Genomic DNA, 23,253 nt, shown 5'->3' on the forward strand with positions numbered 1-23,253 from the left:
TAGAAATAAAACACTCAACAACTCCAAAGAAATGTCCTATCAGTGGCACAGGAACCACTGACTTGCTGCCTTTATATCAAGACACCTGCTGGTAACTCATAACTGGTTAAGACAGCTCATGAGGTCTTCTAAATATCTGTCGACTAGCTGGGACTCGACTTAAGGCTTCATGCATAGCTTTCATTTTTACCCATAAGAGAAACAGCTCTACTCTCAGCACTTACGAGCAATTTTCTACTTTGCGACACTGGATACAGGCCCAGATCAGCACTCCTATTCATTGAAACACAGAACAAAAAAGTAGACAATGTAAAAATGCCTCCAAACTTTATTTGAAACTTATATGAACAGGTACGTACAATAAGGTTGCTGAAGCCAAATACCTACGGACAAAAATGGCAAAGTCTCTGTAGCACTCACTTTTAAAGTCATACTACAGAGAAATTAACTATCCAGGAATATCATCCAACATTCACAATATAAATTAAGTCTCTAAAATGGTCATGCACTCTTGAGTGAGGCTAACTGATCAATATAATTTCATTTTCAAACCGTTGACAAAAACATGTACATCAAAACAATTATCCCTGCTTTAAAGCGGAGAGCCGCAAAAGGTGAAACAGCGCCACTGGTCACCCCCAGGCCTTTTATTGCTTTTGAAAAGGAGATGAGCATCCAGCAACATAATGAAAAGTTAAATTGCAGTAAATACTCTGCTGTGCTATCACACATGCAGTGATGTGCAATATCTGGAGGGTGAAAAATAAACATTGTTCGAAGTAATGTCTGTTGTAATATCGCAAAAGGACGTGGCAGTTCCACCTAAACAGATTCCAACTTTAAAGAAATACTTCCAACAAACCATGTACTGAAGAGAGGCATGGTGGCAACACTATGAAATGTATGGATACAGTCCCTCCAGATCGTTTCTTTTGCCCTTTAAAGCCTTGTGGTAACAAAATCCATAAATGTAGAACTGCAAAGCTTTTAAAAGGGACAGTAGTTGAATAAGGCTTTCAGGACAATTTAACATAATTTCCAACAAAAATGATCCGGTCATTCACTGCACGCATTACATAAGGCTTTGTCCTAAAGCATAAAATGTGGGGAAGAAACATCAAAGAAGACCAATCTCTTAATTTTTAACAGCCATTCAAGGGAGATGACTTTTTTTTTGCACCGCTCAAGTTTAGTTAAGTTGTCCTAAGGGTCCTCAAAAGCAATGTCTAGATGAAACTTGTATCAAGGTAAACATAGGGGGGGAAAAACGTAATGACAACCCTCAAATTTATTATAATTATAACAATAGACAAATGCTGGCGTGCAGACTTTTATAACAACCAATAACTAATCCAAATGCACCCAGGATTGTAAAATACCAGTGTGCTCTACTGCAGTTCATGCCAGTGTGGTGCAGCATTGTAAAGGTCTGATCATTATTATTTGGTCTTCTTTTCAGTGGCCAAGGTATTATGGAGTTTTGACACACACTTTTCAAACTGGTCCATGACCAGCGTTCCGTTCCCATCAAAGAAAGTCCCCACAGACTTTGTGATCTCTTGCTCCCGTGTGTGTTTGGACTTCCCATCTGTGAAGGACACTCTTAGTGTGTACTGGTCATCAAACCTGCAGAGAGTAGAAGTCACAACACCACACTGTAAACACTTGAAAATTAAAACAAGCAAACAAATTTGGTAGGCAGGACTTTTCAATATCAAGATAAATGAAAAACATTACCAGGCATCGTCTCTCAGAAAATGTGATAGTACCAACAACAAAAAAATGCACAAACGGTAAACCATCCCACCCCCAAAAAAGTACCTTTTCAGACTAGATGAAAGCTGCCAGGTGTGGTCAAGGTCCATGCCTGCGGGATCTTTCTGGACAGAAACGAGGAAGATGTTCTTTTCTTGGTAGGAGGTATATAAGGTTAGAAAGCCCATCATTATGAAATACGTATGGATCCGTTAGGGAAAACATGGATATATAAATTCCAGAATCCAATAATGGACATTTTTGGAAGGACAATTAAGTTACTAACATGCTGACCAGACCACGCACGTGTCCACGTGTGACAACGCGCACATGTTGATTTTGTCCACCCACACCAGACGCCATCAGGACACGCAGGTCGAAATATCAAAATGAACTCTGAACCAACTATATTCATTTGGGGACAGGTTGAAAAGCATTAAACACTATGGCAATTTAGCTAGCTAGCTTGTTGTGGCTAGCTAATTTGTCCTGGGATATAAACATTGGGTTGTTATTTTACCTGAAATGCACAAGGTCCTCTACTCTGACAATTAATCCACAGATTAAAGGGTAGAAGTTTGTTTCTGGTTCTCTCTCCTCCTTCCGGCTTCTTCTTCGGAATTGATATGGTGGTTGGCAACCAACTGCATAGTGGTAGTGGTGCATTAACACTACCAACTGGACTGGAATGTGGCCCACACGTGAGCGGTGTGGTCAGCATGTAAGCCGTGAAAATGTAAATTTGGGTAATAATAACCTATCAAAAACATGTTATCTTCAGTCTGTAAATGTCAAAAATAACAAGTGGAAATATAATAAATAAACTGTAGAGGCCATTAAAGTAATATCCACAGTTGGATGAATTGTTTTATAAAAGCAATAAGGCACGTTAGGCTGTGCTGTGTTAGGATTGCATTACACCAATGGAATGTAGAAATTAAAATGACATAGAATAAAGTTTACGTGCACAACGATGGCACAGTTTGACATCATTTAGCACAATCAACACTGCCATCATTCCTCCACACACTTCCCACAATTAATATTTGCTAACTTTAGTTGGATCATGTAGATGGGTGTATTGTACAGTGGTAAGTGTGAAGAGGAATCGTGGCGGTGGTCGTAGTAGTAAATTACCTCAAACTGTGGGCACTCATGCCACCTTTATTTATGTCTTCTATTGTGACAAAGCTGTAGTTTAATAATTTTTTCCCTTAAAAGGATATGATATGACACAGATTGCCAGGACTGGCTTGGACTCAGGGAATGGATGAAGGAAGTCCCAAATTAAAGCTACGATGGCGAAGAGGCAGGAGATTGTGCAAATGAGGAGACGTCCATCTACGAGATTGAAGTTCTCGGCATAACCATACTTCTCCAAGAGCACCTGATGAACGTTGGAAAAATATGATCATAACAGATGTAAAATGTCAAAGCCATACAAGAGACTGGAAATCAGCTAATTTGTCTGTGTGTACATTTTTCCCCTCACTGTACTGTATGCAAACCTTCTTCGCTGCATCATCAAGAGAATTCTTAACAGCTGCACCATCCCATTTGTCAATCTTCACAGGTTTCTCATCAATCCTCCACTGAAAACAAATGACAAATGGTCAATAGTATGAGCAACAGTTCTTGACAGTTAGTTTCCTCCTCCTGCAACAAACTCCTATTGTAGGGGCATGTTAGATGACAATTACGCCTTGTTCACACGGCAGGCCTTAATACTCAAAATCAGTTTTGGACTGACTGTCCAAACATCAAGTTACAAGTGACCAAATCAGATGTGTGTGTGTGTGTGTGTGTGTGTGTGTGTGTGTGTGTGTGTGTGTGTGTGTGTGTGTGTGTTCATTCAGACAGCAGTCATTTGCTGACAAGGCTATGCTAGTTGTCATAGTAATGAGGGGTGTGTGTGCGCGCATTGGTGTAGGCTGATTGGTGGTGGTGTTTGTGCTTCCTATCACTCAGGAAGTTATGTAGCATGCTAAGATGACAATGCCTGCCATGGACGTTTACCATTTGCTTTGAATGTTCAAAATCATAGGATAACAACACTTAAAGCCAAAGGATGGATGGATATATATAAATAAGATGATCCAACCTTCAAAACGAGTCCTAGCTTAGGTAGCTGTTTTGCTTTCTAGCACATTCACTATATTTGTTCGTAAACAATTAACTAGCTTGTTAGCTACCACATGTTCTTGACAAAAAGTTAGAGTAGCTAGCAAGCAAGGTATGCTGAATAACAGTCTAAAAACCACTTGAGGGCAAATATAGACAAGTCACGTACGGGAAAAAAAAAAAAAATGAAATGTATGCATTCACTACTGTAAGTCGCTCTGGATAAGAGCGTCTGCTAAAGATTCCATGTGCCTTGTGGCTGTTCAGACTGCATGAAAACTAAAAGATTTGAATCGGACATGCAAATCAATAGATTGAGTCACTTCAAACTAGTGATGCACTGATTTTTAGCCGATACCAATATCTAATATTTTCCATGCCAAAAAAAAAACGATACTTAAAATTTTATCGGCCTTTTATGCATTCTAGTACAGTTAAATAGTTCACACACACACGTCTAAGGCACTGCATCTCAGCGCAAGAGGCATCACTACAGTCCCTGGTTCGAAACCAGGCTGTATCACATCCGGCCGTGATTGGGAGTCCTATAGGACGGGGCACAATTGGCCCAGGGTCGTCCGGGTTTGGCCAGGGTAGGCCTTCATTATAAATAAGAATTTGTTAACTGACTTGCCTAGCTAAATAAGAGGTTACACACAAAAAAAAGTTATTTAGTTGGAATTTACATATGTCCTTATTACCAGTAAAACATAATCAAACCGATTTATTTTACTTGCTGTGCTGTTTCGTTGTTCATTCGTTTCATTCTCAACCAGGATTTCTATGGAACGCCGTTTTGGTCTTTGCGTGTCAAAACAAATATACTCTTTAACGTGTCAAATAACACTAGTTGACGTGTCAATTAAGCTTGTTGACCAATCAAGACCTGAATATGACTGCACAACACATACTAATTTAACGCGTTTATTAATTCCTCACGTAGTTATTACACATTGATTACACTATCCACTCGTATTTCATCGATACCTATGCTATGATGCTGGTAAAGTTGTCTCGCGCACCTACAGTGCTGGTCATAAAAAAAGCTAGCTAGCTCATGGATGCAAACTATGTTCTTCCCCCAAAACAACAATCTGTTTCAGTAGCTATAGTTAGATAACTATATAGCTAGGTGTCATCCTCTAAAATAACCCTCATTTATAAGACAGTTCTTGGATTCAATGGTGGTCGGACAATCTACCGTAATTTCCGGACTATTGAGCGCACCTGAATATAAGCCGCACCCACTGAATTTTAAAAAAAGTATTATTTTGAACATAAATAAGCCGCACAAGTCTATAAGCCGCAGGTGCCTACCGGTACATTGAAACAAATGAACTTTACACAGGCTTTAACGAAACACGGCTTGTAACAAAAATTTAAAAATTGCAGTAAACAGTAGCCTACCAAGAAAGTCATTGGTCACTATCTTCCTCCTCCTGTGCACTGAAACCACTGAAGTCATCTCCTTTCAAAAAAAAAGTGAAAGCGGGAAAAATCCATATATTAGCCGCGTCATATTTTAAGCCGCAAGGTTCAAAGCGTGGGAAAAAAAAGTTGTGGCTTATAGTCCGGAAATTACCTTTATTTTGAAGGTAAACCGCAAATTCCACTATTGTGCCTAATCCTTATTGTGGCTAGCTTCACAACGCATAACCCGGTCCAGTCGAGCCTCACTAGCCAGATGAAGCTAGCTGGCTGCTTATAACGTTAGCTTTGGGCAACAGGGTTAAGTAGCTGGCTAGCTATTTATTTTCATGAACTGAAATTCAATTTCAATAGGCGAACAACAAGTGGCAACCTAGCTAATACTTACAAGGATTCCTAAATCATTGCTAAGAATAATGAAAATGACTGCATTTTCTACTGGTTATTGTTTTCAGGCTGGTTGTATTGGTGTTAGCTAGGTACCAAGCTAAAGCTAGCTACCCCAGAAGTTGCAGTCGAACAAATGATGCTTTATTACCAACACATCATTCGTGGCCGGTGTTTGCAGACTTTTTTGTGCAGCTTTGACAGTGCACAATAGCAGTGAGGGTATTACTGTGCAACTCCGGTAGGGCAACATCTGAAAAATAGCACACTTGGTAGTGTGTACCAGTGCTCGACCAGTCGGCGAAAGCCAACATCTCCCACAACAGACAATGGTTGATTGTCAAGGGCAATAAATTACATTATCTTGGCTTTAGTAGATTTTGCAAAGTTTCAGCGAGACAACTCAATCAAATGACTGCTCGACTTGACTGCTCGATCCACGCAGCAGACATTGTGGGCTAAGTTAGGAATGCTGTGGCGTCATTAGGTCATGTACAGTGGCTTGCGAAAGTATTCCCCCTCTTGGCATTTTTCCTATTTTGTTGCCTTACAACCTGGAATTGAAATCGATTTTTTGGGGGGTTTGTATTTGATTTACACAAAATGCCTACCACTTTGAAGAAGCAAAATATTTGTGAGACAAACAAATGACAAAAAAAATAAATAACTTGAGCGTACATAGCTATTCACTCCCCCAAAGTCAATACTTTGTAGTAGAGGTCGACCGATTATGATTTTTCAACGCCGCTACCGATTATTGGAGGGCCCAAAAAAGCCGATACCGATTACATCGGCCGATTTTTTGTTGTTGTAATAATGACAATTACAACAATACTGAATGAACACTTATTTTAACTTAATATAATACATCAATAAAATCTATTTAGCCTCAAATAAATAATGAAACATGTTCAATTTGATTTAAATAATGCAAAAACAAAGTGTTGGAGAAGAAAGTAAAAGTGCAATATGTGCCATGTAAAAAAGCTAACGTTTAAGTTCCTTGCTCAGAACATGAGAACATATGAAAGCTGGTGGTTCCTTTTAACATGAGTCTTCAATATTCCCAGGTAAGATGTTTTAGGTTGCAGTTATTATAGGACTATTTCTCTCTATACGATTTGTATTTCATATACCTTTGACTATTGGATGTTCTTATAGGCACTTTAGTCTTGTCAGTGTAACAGTATAGCTTCCGTCCCTCTCCTCGCTCCTACCTGGGCTTGAACCAGGAACACATCGACAACAGCCACCCTCGAAGCAGCGTTACCCACGTAGAGGAAGGGAAACAACCACTCCCAAGTCTCAGAGCGAGTGACGTTTGAAACGCTATTAGCGCGCACCCGGCTAACTAGCTAGCCATTTCACATCAGTTACACCAGCCTAATCTTGGGAGTTGATAGGCTTGACGTCATAAACAGCGCAATGCATTGCGAAGGGCTGCTGGCAAAACTAAAGTGCTGTTTGAATGAATGCTTATGAGCCTGCTGCCGCCTACCATCGCTCAGTCAGACTGCTCTATCAAATCATAGACTTAATTATAACATAATAACACACAGAAACATGAGCCTTAGGTCATTAATATGGTCAAATCCGGAAACTATCATCTCGAAAACAAAACGTTATTCCTGTTACATTGCACAACCTTCAGTGTTATGTCATAATTACGTAAAATTCTGACAAATTACCCAAAGTGTTGCATATACCCTGACTGCGTGCAATAAACGCAAAATGACACATTTTTACCTGGTTAATATTGCCTGCTAACCTGGATTTCATTTAGCTAAATATGCAGGTTTAAAAATATAAACTTCGGTGTATTGATTTTAAGAAAGGCATTGATCTTTATGGTTAGGTACAGTCGTGCAAAGATTGTGCATTTTTCGCAAATGCGCTTTTGTTAAATCATCCCCCGTTTGGCGAAGTTGGCTGTCTTTGTTAGGAAGAAATAGTATTCACACAGTTCGCAATGAGCCAGGTGGCCCAAACTGCTGCATATACCCTGACTCTGTTTGCAAGAGAAGTGACACATTTTCCCTAGTTAAAAGAAATTCATGTTAGCAGGCAATATTAACTAAATATGCAGGTTTAAAAATATATACTTGTGTATTGATTTTAAGAAAGGCATTGATGTTTATGGTTGGAGCAACGTGTACCTAAGCGATTATATGCAACGCAGGACAGGCTAGATAAACTAGTAATATCATCAACCATGTGTAGTTAACTAGTGATTATGATTGATTGATTGTTTTTATAAGATACGTTTAATGCTAGTTAGCAACTTACCTTAGCTTCTTACTGCATTCGGGTAACCTCGTGGAGTGCAATGTAAAGCAGGTGGTTAGAGCGTTGGACTAGTTAACCGTAAGGTTGCAAGATTGAATCCCTGAGCTGACAAGGTAAAAATCTGTCTTTCTGCCCCTGAACAAGGCAGTTAACCCACCGTTCCTAGGCCGTCATTGAAAATGAGAATGTGTTCCTAACTGACTTGCCTAGTTAAATAAAGTTCTAAAATAAAAATAAAATAAAAAAAGCCAAATCGGCATCCAAAAATACTGACTTCCGATTGTCATGAAAACTTGAAATCGTCCCTAATTAAATCGGCCATTACGATTAATCGGTCGACCTCTACTTTGTAGAGCCACCTTTTGAAGCAATTACAGCTGCAAGTCTCTTGGGGTATCTATAAGCTTGGCACATCTAGCCACTGGGATTTTTGCCCATTCTTCAAGGCAAAACTGCTCCAGCTCCTTCAAGTTGGATGGGTTCCGCTGGTGTACAGCAATCTTTAAGTCATACCACAGATTCTGAATTGGATTGTGATCTGGGCTTTGACTTGGCCAATGCAAGACATTTAAATGTTTCCCTTTAAACAACTCGAGTGTTGCTTTAGCAGTATGCTTAGGGTCATTGTCCTGCTGGAAGGTGAACCTCCATCCCAGTCTCAAATCTCTGGAAGACAAACAGGTTTCCCCTCGAGAATTTCCCTGTATTTAGCGCCATCCACCATGCCTTTAATTCTGACCAGTTTCCCAGTCCCTGCCGATGAAAAACATCCCCACAGCATGATGTTGCCAAAACGCTTCACTGTGGAGATGGTGTTCTCGGGGTGACGAGAGGTGTTGGGTTTGCGCCAGACAGAGTTTTCCTTGATGGCCAAAAAGCTCACTTTTAGCCTTATCTGACCAGAGTACCTTCTTCCATATGTTTGGGGAGTCTCCCACATGCCTTTTGGCAAACACCAAATGTGTTTGCTTATGTTTTTTCATTAAGCAATGGCTTTTTTTCTGGCCACTCTTCCATAATGCCCAGCTCTGTGGAGTGTACTGCTTAAAGTGGTCCTATGGACAGATGCTCCACAGCAGAGATTGGAGTTTTGCAGCTCCTTCAGGGTCATCATATCCTGCCTGTTTGGCCCTGTCCGGGGGTATCATCGGATGGGGCCACAGTGTCTTCTGATCCCTCCTGTCTCAGCCTCCAGTATTTATGCTGCAGTAGTTTGTGTGTCGGGGGGCTAGGGTCAGTCTGTTACATCTGGAGTATTCTCTTGTCTTATCCGGTGTCCTGTGTGAATGTAAATATGCTCTCTCTAATTCTCTCTTTCTTTCTTTCGGAGGACCTGAGCCCTAGGACCATGCCTCAGGACTACCTGGCATGATGACCCCTTGCTGTCCCCAGTCCACCTGGCCATGCTGCTGCTCCAGTTTCAACTGTTCTGCCTGCGGCTACGGAACCCTGACCTGTTCACCGGACGTGCTTGTTGCACCCTCGACAATTACTATGATTATTATTATTTGACCATGCTGGTCATTTACGAACATTTTAACATCTTGACCATGTTCTGTTATAATATCCACCCGGCACAGCCAGAAGAGGACTGGCCACCCCTCATAGCCTGGTTCCTCTCTAGGTTTCTTCCTAGGTTTTTGGCCTTTCTCAGGAGTTTTTCCTAGGGAGTTTTTCCCAGCCACCGTGCTTCTTTCACATGCATTGCTTGCTGTTTGGGGTTTTAGGCTGGGTTTCTGTACAGCACTGAGATTTCAGCTGATGTACGAAGGGCTATATAAATAAATTTGATTTGATTTGATCTTTGTTGCCTCTGATTAATGCCCTCCTTGCCTGGTCCATGAGATTTGGTGGGCGGCAGTCTCTTGGCAGGTTTGTTGTGGTACCATATTCTTTCCATTTTTTAATAATGGATTTAATGGTGCTCTGTGGGATGTTCAAAGTTTCAGATATTCTTTTTATAACCCAACCCTGATCTGTACTTCTCCACAACTTTGTCCCTGACCTGTTTGGAGATCTCCTTGGTCTTCATGGTGCCGCTTTCTGGTGGTGTTGCAGACTCTGGGGCCTTTCGACACATGTATGTATGTATGTATGTATGTATGTATGTATGTATGTATGTATGTATGTACGTACGTACACACACACACACACACGAGATCATGTGACACTTAAATAAAGTATATTTGTGTGCAATCTAACTAATTATATGACTTCTGATGGTAATTAGTTGCACCAGATCTTATTTAGGGGCTTCATAGTAAGGGGGTGAATACATAAGCACACACCACTTTTACGTTTTATATTTATAAAAAAAAAAAAATGTAAACAAGTATTTTTTTTTCATTTCACCAATTTGGACTATGTTGTGTATGTCCATTACATGAAATCCAAACATAAATCCATTTAAATTACAGGTTGTAATGCAACAAAATAGGAAAACGGCAAGGCGGATGAATACTTTTGCAAGGCACTGTACCTACGTTATATTAGGTATGCACATCAGCTTTGATATCGGTTTTAGACATTTTACAGATTTCCGATATTTTCACCGAAAAACCACACATCCCTACTTCAAACTGCCAATGTGAACACGGCTTTAGACCTTTACATATAGCCTAGCTACATTTTCACTGACAATCATTGATCCAGTCCTAAAATGCAAGTTTGATAATCCAAACTAATAATTACAACATATTTAGATAATCTCTCGGGTCATACATTACAAAAAGCCTGGAAACCTGATGTTGAATTGCGTTCTACGTCAGGCAGATATGAGCATTTAAAACAGGAAAATTCTCACAACCTCTGTAAGCTAGAATGTTGAATAAAATAATATTTAGGAATGTGAGACAATATATCCAAAGGAAAGTATAATTACATCTACTGGTAGTGTGTTGAGATTTATCACCTGAAGCATGCGCAGAACCATATTCACACACGCGCGCGAGCAAGCAAGTTCGCCAAGTATGCATGCATTTTTATCTTGAGCGCATGCTTCAGGTGATAAATCTTTAGGCAATACCAGTGCTTTCAAAAGTTTGTAATTATACTTTCCTGTAGTGCTGAGCGATTAAGCAATATAGTTTTCCCCCCCAGATATTAAACATCTGTTCAATAACTTGAATTCCATTAGTGTGTGTGAGCCTAATGGGCATTTTTCTAGAGAGAAATTGAATCATTGATGAGAGAAATCCTGTTAAGACGGCAGCGTAGCCTAGTGGTTAGAGCATTGGACTAGTAACCGAAAGGTTGCAAGATCAAATCCCCGAGCTGACAAGGTACAAATCTGTCGTTCTGCCCCTGAACAAGGCAGTTAACCCACTGTTCCTAGGCCATCATTGAAAATAAGAATTTGTTCTTAACTGACTTGCCTAGTTAAAAGGTCAAATAAAAAAATAAATTAAGAACTAGGTTAGTTATAACAAAAAAAGTGTTAAAAATATATCTCATATTTGTCAAAGTAGCCACCCTTTGCCTTGATGGCAGCTTTGCACACTTGCCATTCTCTCAACCAGATTCACCTGGAATGCTTTTCCAACAGTTTTGAAAAAGTTCCCACAATGCTGAGCACTTGTTGGCTGTTTTTCCTTCAATCTGCGGTTCAACTCTTAAACAATTTCAATTGGGTAGAGGTTGGGTGATTGTGGAGGCCTAGTCAGCTGATGCAGCACTCCATCACTCTCCTTCTTGGTCAAATAGCCCTTACACAGCCTGCAGGTGTGCTGGGTCATTGTCCTGTTGAAAAACAAATGATAGTGGGACTAAGTGCAAACCTGATGGGATGGCGTATCGCTGCAGAATGATGTGGTAGCCATGCTGGTTAAGTGTGCTTTGAATTCGAAATAAATCAGTGACAGTGTCACCAGCAAAGCACGCCCACACCTCCATGCTTCAAGGTGGGAACCACACATGCAGAGCGCATTCGTTCACCTACTCTGTGGTTGGAACCCAAAAAATATATAAAATTTGGACTCCTCAGACCAAAGGACAGATTTCCATAAGGTCTAATGTCCAATGCTCGTGTTTCTTGGCCCAAGCAAGTCTCTCCTTATTATTGGTGTCCTTTAGTAGTGAAGAGGCGGCTTCGGGATGCTGGCCTTCTAGGCAGAGTTCCTCTGTCCAGTGTGTTCTTAATCTTTTTTTTCTTTTCTTAAATGGGCCAGTCTGAGATATGGCTTTTTTTTAATGCATCTCTGCCTAGAAGGCTAGCATCCCAGAGTCGCCTCTTCATGGTTGACATTGAGACTAGAGGTCGACAGATTAATCGGAATGGACAATTAATTAGGGCCGATTTCAAGTTTTCATAACAATTGGAAATCGGTATTTTTGGACGCCGATTTTAAATGTTTTAAAAAAACTTAGACCTTTATTTAACTAGGCAAGTCAGTTAACACATTCTTATTTTCAACGACGGCCTAGGAACGGTGGGTTAACTGCCTTGTTCAGGGGCAGAACGACAGATTTTTACCTTGTCAGCTAAGGGTTTCAATCTTGCAACCTTATGGTTAACTAGTCCAACGCTCTAACCACCTGCTTTATATTGCACTCCACGAGGTTACGCGAATGCAGTAAGAAGCTACGGTAAGTTGCTAGCTAGCATTAAACTTATCTCATAAAAAACAATCAATCATAATCACTAGTTGATGGTATTACTAGCTTATCTAGCCTGTCCTGTGTTGCATATAATCGCTTAGGTACACATTGCTCCAACCATAAACATCAATGCCTTTCTTAAAATCAATACACAAGTATATATTTTTAAACCTGCATATTTAGCTAAAAGTAATCCAGGTTAGCAGGCAATATTAACCAGGTGAAATTGTGTCATTTTGCGTTCATTGCACGCAGAGTCAGTGTATATGCAACAGTTTGGGTCGCCTGGCTCGTTGCGAACTAATTTGCCAGAATTTTACGTAATTATGACATAACATTGAAGATTGTGCAATGTAACAGGAATAACGTTTTGTTTTCGAGATGATAGTTTCCGGATTCGACCATATTAATGACCTAAGGCTCGTATTTCTGTGTGTTGTTATGTTATAATTAAGTCTATGATTTGATAGAGCAGTCTGACTGAGCGATAGTAGGCAGCAGCAGGCTCGTAAGCATTCATTCAAAATAGCACTTTCGTGTGTTTTGCCAGCAGCTCTTCGCAATGCATTGCGCTGTTTATGACGTCAAGCCTGTCAACTCCCGAGATTAGGCTGGTGTAACCGATGTGAAATGGTTAGCTAGTTAGCCGGGTGCGCGCTAATAGCGTTTCAAACGTCACTCGCTCTGAGACTTGGGAGTGGTTGTTTCCCTTCCTCTACGTGGGTAACGCTGCTTCGAGGGTGGCTGTTGTCGATGTGTTCCTGGTTCAAGCCCAGGTAGGAGCGAGGAGAGGGACGGAAGCTATACTGTTACACTGGCAAGACTAAAGTGCCTATAAGAACATCCAATAGTCAAAGGTATATGAAATACAAATCGTAGAGAGAGAAATAGTCCTATAATTCCTATAATATCTACAACATCTTACCTGGGAATATTGAAGACTCATGTTAAAAGGAACCACCAGCTTTCAAATGTTCTCATGTTCTGAGCAAAGGAACTTAAACGTTAGCTTTTTTACATGGCACATATTGCACTTTTACTTTCTTCTCCAACACTTTGTTTCTGCATTATTTAATTAAACATGTTTCATTATTTATTTGAGGCTAAATTGATTTTATGATGTATTATTTTAAGTTAAAATAAGTGTTCATTCAGTATTGTTGTAATTGTCATTATTACAACAACAAAAAATCGGCCGATGTAATCGGTATCGGCTTTTTTGGGCCCTCCAATAATCGGTAGCGGCGTTGAAAAATCATAATCGGTCGACCTCTAATTGAGACTGGTGTTTTGCGGGTACTATTTAATGAAGCTGCCAGTTGAGGACTTGTGAGGCATCTGTTTCTCAAAACTAGATACTAATGTACTTGTCAATCTAGAAAAAAGAAACGCACACCTATAAAGGCGAGGTGCTGGCTAGCGGAGCAGAACACTAGAAAATAAAGGAAAGCTGCACACTAAGAGCTCAGATGCAAAAATTTTAATAACCAACGTTTCGACAGCTAAGCTGTCTTCATCAGGGTATCATCACAAACACTGGGAGATGAGTCATTTATATAGTGTCAAGAGACACACAGGTGTTTGTAATCATGGCCAAGTATGGCCTAATATCATTGGTTAACTGAAATATTTAAAAAATGGTATACAAGAAACATACAAACAAATGGATAACATATGATCATAGCATTTGTAGTCTAAAAAGTATCTAACAAAGAATTACAATGGCAAAATCACAATAATCACAAGAATGGCTTCAGATCAAAGTCTATGTTGAGACCGAAGGGAGCAAGTGTCTTTAAATTAAAGATCCAGGCAGCTTCTCGTTTTAACAAATTATCAAGGTCACCCCCTCTCCTCGGGAGGGTGACATGTTCGATGTCAATATAACGCAGAGACGAAATCGAATGGCCTGCCTCCAAAAAGTGGGCCGCAACTGGGTAAGTCAGGTTTTTGCACCTAATGGTGCTACGGTGCTCTGAGATACGTACTTTTAATTCACGCTTTGTTTTACCCACATAATTTTTACCACAGGGACAAGTTATAAGGTAAATAACTGCCTTAGTGGAACACATAATAACACCTTTAATTGGGATAGATTTCCCTGTTTGGGGGTGTTTGAAGGATCTACATTTGTAAGTGCCATTGCATTGAGCACAGCCATTACACTTGTAATTTCCATCCAGTATGGGCGCAAATAGACGTTGTTCAGGAATATCTTGGGGTGGTAAATCAGAGTGTACCAATTGGTCTCTGAGATTTCTGCCCCGCGAGAATACGACCAGGGGAAGATCAGAAAACACATTACCAAGACTATCATCATATTTCAGAATGTGCCAATGTTTGTGAACGATTCCTTTAAATTTGTTCAGAGCACTTTGAATAGCGGGTAGTAAGAACGCATGAATGCGTCTTTTTGCGAGACTGACCTTGAAAAAGGTCATGTCTCGTTTTGTTTTGAATTTTCTCAATGGCAATATTAATCTTATCATTGTTGTACCCCCTCTCCTTGAATTTATCCTGAGTCTCAGCCATATTTCTGTCGAAATCTGATTGTTTAATGCAAATTCTTTTGATTCGACAGAATTGGCTGTAGGGCAAACTATTTTTCAAGGGAAGTGGGTGACAACTGTCAGCCCTCAACAAACTGTTACGATCAGTAGGTTTCCTGTAAAGATCAGTGTATAAAACATTATCTTCACACAAGATCAGAAGATCAAGAAAACTGATTTGACGTGTATCAGATTGCATAGTAAATCTCAAATGTTCAGAACAGGAGTTAAGAAAAGCATAAAACGACTGGAGCAGTTCTGCATCACCCCTCCATAGAACAAAAATATCGTCAATATACCGTTTCCAAATAATGATGTTAGGCAAGAAAACATTTTTGAGAGGGTTAAAAATGGATTGTTTCTCCATGTAACCCACATACAAATTAGCATAGTTAGGAGCCATGGGAGATCCCATAGCAGTACCCTTCGTCTGAATAAAGAAATAATTTAGAAACATGAAGTAGTTGTGTGTGAGTACTATTTCAGCCAACGTTATAATGCAGGCACTGGAAGGTAGCTCATTAGGGTCACGTTGCAGAAGAAAATGTTCCATGGCTTCAATACCGCCCTCATGCGGAATATTTGTGTATAACGACTCAACATCAAAAGTAACTAACAAGGTGTTCTCAGGCAGAGGATCAAGAGATTCAATGATAGAGATCATACTGCTGATGTCCTTTACAAAGGAGGGGAGCTGTTCTGCGAGTGGTCTAATAAAAAAGTCAACAAAAGTAGATAGAGGGGCCGTTATTGCATCAATGCCCGCTACAATAGGGTGCCCTGGAGGGTTTGTAACGTTCTTGTGTAATTTCGGCAAAGTATAGAAAGTGGCAATTTTAGGGTGTTGGATGGCCAGAAAGTCATATTCTTTTTTGGTTAACTGACCAGAATTTAAATAACCATCTAGGACAGTAAAGATAGTATTCTGAAATTGGGAAGTAGGGTCACTTCTGAGTTTCTTGTAAAAGGTGTTGTCAAGCAGTTGTCTATGACACTCATTTACATAATCTGTCCTATCCATGAGTACCACCGACCCACCCTTATCAGCAGGACGAATAAGGACTGACGTATCAGATTGTAAATCAAGCAAAGCTTTTTTTTCATCCTTAGATAAATTATGGAAAGATTTGAAGTCCTGTTTATTCTTAAGGAGATGAGCAACATCTTTTTCAACAAGTCTGCAATATGTCTCAATAGAGTGATTGCGATTGGCTGGAGGTACAAAATAACTCTTGCTTCTAAAAGGAGTCGGAGTATGTACAGGTGAGTAACCTACTGGTTCAATAGAAGTATCAGGATTGGGGGAGCTAAAGTATTCCCTTAAACGGATGTTTCTAAAAAACTTAAACATGTCTACCTTAACGTCAAAATCGTTACACTGTGTTGTAGGCACAAAAGATAACCCTTTATTAAGCAAGGTGACATGGGCAGGGCTCAATATCTTGCTTGATAAATTAAAGACACTCAGTCCCGTGGGTTCTGGGACCGTGTGAACGGTCCCCTCTGGTAGTCGTTTCTTCTTACCCCGTCGGGTGCGGCATCTCGTCGATGCGCGTGCCTGCGGCCACCTGCGCCCTTCCGTTGGCCCGGTCTCTCGTTGAATAAAAAACTGCCACTGGAAGCTGATGAGGCGCTGGTTGTAGAGTGTTGGTCAGACCGGGGTGGATCAAAGTAAGTGTCATCCCTCCTGCGTCTGCCATGGAGAGGAGCAGGACCTCCTTTGTCAGGGTTTCTCCAAAAATAGACTTTATCCTCGGCCTTGTCTTTTTTGTCTTGGTTGAATTTCTTGATTTTAAAGTTCCTTTATTTCTGTAGACAGCTTGTCCTGGAGCGCTTGGTTAGTTTTCATCAGTTCATTGAATATGCCATCATCATTAACAGCTATTTGTAGAGCTGTGCGTTTGTCTTTAATCGTATTATCCATTTCACTAAAATCCTTTTTCAACTGGTCAACAATTAATGTCATTAAATCAATAGAGCACTTGTTAAGGATGGCACACCAGCGCTCACAGAAATCATCTGTGCGCTGTCCCAATGATGGTTCTTTTTGCCACCTGAGTCCCCGTGGAATAATGCCTTGACGTACGTAATCACTAAGAGTGACTATATGTAAATGCGTTCTCGTCTGGCGCTTAGATAAATGTAACAGTTCTTTCGAGAGGTCAGAATTACCTCCCGGCATGTCAAAAAGGGACTCCGAAACAATGATTTGATCACGCTCCTTTAGGCTATATTCAAAGTAATCTTGTTTGGGTCTGTGACCAGTGTCAAGAAAAGAATTGTCATTCGGCATCGTATTAGAGCTTTTTAGTCGATAGGGTGCTGTTAACTGGGTAACAAAACAATCTAGAAAAAAAGAAACGCACACCTATAAAGGCGAGGTGCTGGCTAGCGGAGCAGAACACTAGAAAATAAAGGAAAGCCGCACACTCTAAGAGCTCAGATGCAAAAATTTTAATAACCAACGTTTCGACAGCGAAGCTGTCTTCATCAGGGTATCATCACAAACACTGGGAGATGAGTCATTTATATAGTGTCAAGAGACACACAGGTGTTTGTAATCATGGCCAAGTATGGCCTAATATCATTGGTTAACTGAAATATTAAAAAAATGGTATACAAGAAACATACAAAAAGACAAACAAATGGATAACATATGATCATAGCATTTGTAGTCTAAAAAGTATCTAACAAACAATTACAATGGCAAAATCACAATAATCACAAGAATGGCTTCAGATCAAAGTCTATGTTGAGACCGAAGGGAGCAAGTGTCTTTAAATTAAAGATCCAGGCAGCCTCTCGTTTTAACAATAAATTATCAAGGTCACCCCCTCTCCTCGGGAGGGTGACATGTTCGACATGTACTAATGTACTTGTCCTCTTGCTCAGTTGTGCACCAGGGCCTCCCACTTTCTATTCTGGTTAGAGACAGTTTGCGCTGTTCTGTGAAGGGAGTAGTAGACAGCATTGTACCCAGATCTTCAGTTTCTTGGCAATTTATTGCATGGAATAGCCTTCATTTCTCAGAACAAGAGTAGACTGACGAGTTTCAGAAGAAGGTATTTGTTTCTGGCCATTTTAAGCCTGTAATCGAACCCACAAATGCCGATGCTCCAGATACTCAACTAGGCTAAAGGAGGCCAGTTTTATTGCTGCTTTAAATAGCACAACAGTTTCAGCTGTGCTAAAATAATTGCAAAAGGGTTTTCTAATGATCAATACGCCTTTTAAAATTATAAAATGATACATTTGCTAACATGACATTGGAACACAGGAGTCATGGTTGCTGAAAATGAGCCTCTGTACGTCTATGTAGATATTCCATTAAAAATCTGCCGTTTCCAGCAACAATAGTCATTTACAACATTAACAATGTCTACACTGTATTTTTGATCAATTTGATGTTATTTTAAATGGACAATTATTTTTTGCTTTTCCTTCATAAACAATGACATTTCTAAGTGACCCCAAACTTAACGGTAGTGTACGTACACTTTTCTTCCATTCGGTTGTACACAAAACTAATAACACCAGAAAATCAGCTCCAAGTAATTTTAATTCAAGAAATCTATTCCTAAGTATTCACACAGAGAGACAAATGTGATCGTATACAAATGTAAGCAAGGTTTAAAATGATTGTTTTAGTTAAACATCTGTTTGGGCTTCGTGGTCAATTTGCAGTCTACAAATTTGTAATTATGTTCCGGCCCCCGACCATCCGCTCAAAAAAAAAAAGAAAGGCCTGCAGCTGAATCTAGTTGTTGATCCCTACAGTACAGTATGGGGAGCACAGAGAACATTGCTCAGGCTGTAGCAGCCAAATGCCAGAAAGCGATGAGTTGACTAAAGAACAAAAAATACAGGAATCTAATAAAATCTAAGTAATATACACAAACAATATTTTATTATTTCATAGTCATTTTCTATTTTTGCGATTGATGTCTACCCTATGTGGACCAGAAAAAGATAGAAAATATTTTCTCTGTTTTGTTCACTACATCACCAAAAGTACGTGGACACCTGCTCTTCAAACATCTCATCCCAAAATCATAAGCATTAATATGGAGTTGGTCCTCCCTTTTCTGCTGGAACAGCCACCATTTTTCTGGGAAGGCTTTCCAATAGCTGTTAGAATATTGCTATGGGGACTTGCTTCCCTTCAGCCACAAGGTCATTAGTGAGGTCGGGCACTGATGTTGGGCGATTAGACCTGGCTCGCAGTCAGCCACAAATTCATCCCAAAGGTGTTCAATGGAGTTGAGGTCAGGGCTCTGTGCAGGCCAGTCAAGTTCTTCCACACTGATCTCAAACCATTTCTGTATGGACCTCGCTTTGTGCACGGGGGCAATGTTGTGCTGAAACAGGTTAAGAGCCTTCCCCAAACTGTTGCCACAAAGTTGGACGCAAAGAATCATCTAGAATATCATTGTAGCGTTAAGATCCCCTTCACTGGAACTAAAGGGCCTAGCCCAAACCATGAAAAACAGCCCTGAGCATTATTCTTCCTCCACCAAACTTTACAGTTGGCACTATGCATTGGGCAGGCAGAGTTCTCCTGGCATCCGCCAAAAACAGATTCGTCCATCGTACTTCCAGATGGTGAAGCGTGATTCATCACTCCAGAGAACACATTTCCACTGCTCTAGAGTCCAATTGCAGCAAGCTTTACACCACTCCTGCTGACGCTTGGCATTGCGCATGGTGATCTTAGGCTTGTGTGCGGATGTTCAGCAATAGAACACCATTTCATGAAGCTCTGACTAACAGTGATTGTGTTGTTTCCAGAGGCAGTTTGGAACTCAGTAGTTTGTTCCAACCGAAGACAGACTATTTTTACGCGCCACACTTCAGCGGTACCGTTCTGTTAGCTTGTGTGGCTTACCACTTCGCGGCGGAGCCGTTGTTGCTTATAGACATTTCCACTTCACAATAACAGCACTAACAGTTGACCGGGCAGCTCTAAGCAGGGCAGACATTTGATGAACTAACTTGTTTTTTGTTACCTTTATTTAACTAGGCAAGTCAGTTAATAACAAATTCTGCCTTGTTCAGAACGACAGATTTTTTTTTTTACCTTGTCAGCTCGGGGATTAGATCTTGCAACCTTTCGGTTACTAGTCCAACGCTCTAACCACTAGGGTACCTGCCGTTTGAAAGTTGGCATCATATGACGGTGCCACATTTAAAGTCACAGCTCTTCAGTAAGGCCATTCTACTGCCAATGTTTGTCTACAGAGATTGCATGGCTGTGTGCTCAATTTTTTACACCTGTCAGCAACGGTGTGGCTGAAATAGCCAAATCAAATTAGTGGAAGGGGTGTCCACGTGTGTGTGTATATATATATATATATATATATATATATATATATATATGATTTTTGGCTTTGGAATTTCCCATAATATTCTCAAATGTTCGTTTTTTTACCTTAATATAGGAAGAAAAATAAATTACCGAACCGACCTAAAATGTCTTACTTATTGCTCAGCACTACTTTCCAGTGTATATATTGTCTCACATTTTCCTTACGCCAAAAGGACCAACTGGTAAAGTACATACAAATATAATTGTACTCAACATTCTGGCTCGTAGAGGTCATGAGGAAACTTTCCTGATTCAAACATTCATTTCTGCCCGACGTAGAATTCAATGCAATTGGGTTTCGGATTTCCAGGCATAAAAAAAGAAAATAAGTTAATACCAGGCTCCAATTGTTAATTAAACAATTGCACTGTTACAATGAATGCAATCCAAGATAGTAAATTGTTGCTTGCTGCAGTATATAATTACTCGTTATCTAGTTACTACAACTTTACATCTAGTTAAGTTTGTCAGCATATGCTACCTATAGTTTCCTAGCTAGCTATCCAGCGCATAGTGTTAACATCTGGCTAGCCAACAACCAAGAATAATATTAGCTAGTAGCATGCTAGGCTAGCCATAGCTTATCCAAGTTAACTAGCTGGTCAATAAGCTTCCCTCACTTCAAAGCAGATCTGCGTTCCTCTTGAAATTTGAACATACAAACAACGTTACCGCTACAGCCCACATTATTTGTATAGCCAATTCCTTTACTTCCTTCAAGTAAAACTAGCTTGCTAACTACTGTTAACGTTGGCTTAAACTCAAATTGAACGGTCTGTCTGTTTCTAGTAGACATGCCTGTCGTGGCGTAATACAATATTGGCTAGGCGGTCAACTATTTGAAAATACCCAAGCATGACAGGTTTAATTTCCGATCCCTGTGTCTTATAAAATGAACAATGTCGGTGTAGCATGAATTAGTGTAATATAATTCTTACTTTCTCAAGTAGACCATTCTTCCCATTTCTGGCTGCCATCTTTCCTTCCTGTACATTTGCTGTGGGTGACCTGGAACAATCTGATTGGCTAAAATCATAATTTTTGCAACCAAACAAACTGGGAACGACGTACGTTTGCGGAAGCGATTTTGAGTGTTTTTTTTTTAACCCACGGTTCAAACTAAGAATGAGGATTCAATGTGCGGATACGATTATGCAGAACCGCGGGGCACCGGCGTTGGCCCGTGAACTGAACAGCTCACATGTTCGTTAACAATCTGGGCAAGCCGCAAAGTCATAAACCCTGCCCAGTTTGACAATTTATCTTCTTAAAACCTGATTTGAACCCCAACCTTAAATTAAGACCAAATATATCATTTTCTTTTTCACGATGAAATCGAGGGGGGATTATAAGATCTTTCTCTGTCTAGTATGTATACAGAACTAAAATATAAATGCAACATGCAACAATTTCAAAGATTTTACTGAGTTACAGTTCATAGAAGGAAATCAGCCAATTGAAATTAATTAATTAGGCCCTAATCTATGGATTTCCCCAGTGGGTGGGCCTGGCTGCCAAGTGGGCGGGCCTATGCCCTCCAAGGCCCTCCCATGGCTGCACCCCTGCCCAGTTATGTGAAATCCATAGATTAGGGCCTAATTAATTAATTTCAATTGACAGATTTCCTTATATGTTCTGTAACTCAGTAAAATCTTTGAAATTGTTGCATTTATAATTTTGTTACAGATATGATAGCCAGCTACAGTTATCACCAGGCAATGCTAGCTAGGTGCTGTCAGCTTGACTAAACACTATGTCAGTGCAGGCTTTACCCTACACATAGAACTGAATTAGCTGACCATCTTGAGATGGCAAGTCAGTCATGAGTGGAGAAGTCCTCAACTTCAAAACTTTGTTAGCAAAGCTAGCTTAGCTTAACTCGCTGTACTCAATACTGCCCTTGTTTGTTGTGATTGAATGCAAAAGACACACCCAAATCAAACCACATCCCCAAGACAACTCTTATTTGCCTTCAGTCATGCCCGGTAGCACTCCTTAATGAGTATTGATGAAAAGCAATGCCAAATCAGGAAGTGCAGTCACCCTTTAAGTGTTTTCTATGGCATATAATTGTTGGTGTAGTAATGGCCCGTGGGTCCTAGGGTCCCAATGGTTTTTTTAACCTTTATTTAACTAGGCAAGTCAGTTAAGACCAAATTCTTATTTACAATGACGGTCTACCCCAGCCAAACCCTAACGACGCTGGGCCAATTGTGTGCCGCCCTATGGGACTCCCAATCATGTCCGGTTGTGATGCAGCCTGGAATTGAACCAGGGTCTGTAGTGATGCCTCTAGCACTGAGACGCAGTGCCTTAGATGTACTTGGAGGGAGTTGCTCTTAGGTGTTCTGCAATTAAGATTTGCAGAGCAACACCTCCCTTGGTTTAGGTGATCATCCCCACCGAATACACAACTGTAGTGATTAATTGGAAACAACTTGTGTCAATTACAACAACATTTCCTAGGGTTTTATACCTGCATCAAGGCTAGTGGACATTACATTTAATCGTATTTCCAGCAAAGTGCCAAAAAAAAAAAAAGCAGCATGGCACTAGTTATAGCTACAAGAAAATTAGCTTGAGGAAGAAAAATAGATGCTTAAAGATAGTAAGATTTATTGAATTTAGCTAGAAACTCAAGTTCCAATGAATGTTCAAATGAATGATTTGAAGATAAACATTAGTTATTATATTTACATTTCTGGGGGTTCTATGTATGACCTCCAATGCAAACCAATGACTGTAATATTATATTATATTATGTAT

General features: G+C 40.1%; 1 protein-coding gene across 1 annotated transcript; it reads right to left on the reverse strand.

Moving 5' to 3' along the window:
* Positions 1–303: 303 nt before the first annotated feature.
* LOC115205856 (probable signal peptidase complex subunit 2) lies at positions 304–21,531 on the reverse strand. Its single transcript, XM_029772241.1, has 5 exons — positions 21,426–21,531; positions 3,264–3,347; positions 2,982–3,142; positions 1,822–1,956; positions 304–1,626 (listed from the first exon to the last, which is right to left on the reverse strand). The coding sequence occupies exons 1-5, from the start codon at positions 21,462–21,464 to the stop codon at positions 1,440–1,442; spliced, it is 606 nt and encodes a 201-aa protein (XP_029628101.1). The 5' UTR covers positions 21,465–21,531; the 3' UTR covers positions 304–1,439.
* Positions 21,532–23,253: the final 1,722 nt, after the last annotated feature.

The sequence above is a fragment of the Salmo trutta genome, chromosome 13 (genome assembly GCF_901001165.1).
Source record: "Salmo trutta chromosome 13, fSalTru1.1, whole genome shotgun sequence".
NCBI lineage: Eukaryota > Metazoa > Chordata > Actinopteri > Salmoniformes > Salmonidae > Salmo > Salmo trutta.

Coding starts and splice junctions, on each gene's coding strand:
- LOC115205856 (XM_029772241.1), bottom strand. CDS start 21,464: ATGGCAGCCAGAAATGGGAAGAATGGTCTACTTGAGAAA. Junction 3,143..3,263: donor TTGATGATGCAGCGAAGAAG/GTTTGCATACAG, acceptor AACGTTCATCAG/GTGCTCTTGGAGAAGTATGG. Junction 1,957..2,981: donor CTGGCAATCTGTGTCATATC/ATATCCTTTTAA, acceptor ACGGATCCATAC/GTATTTCATAATGATGGGCT.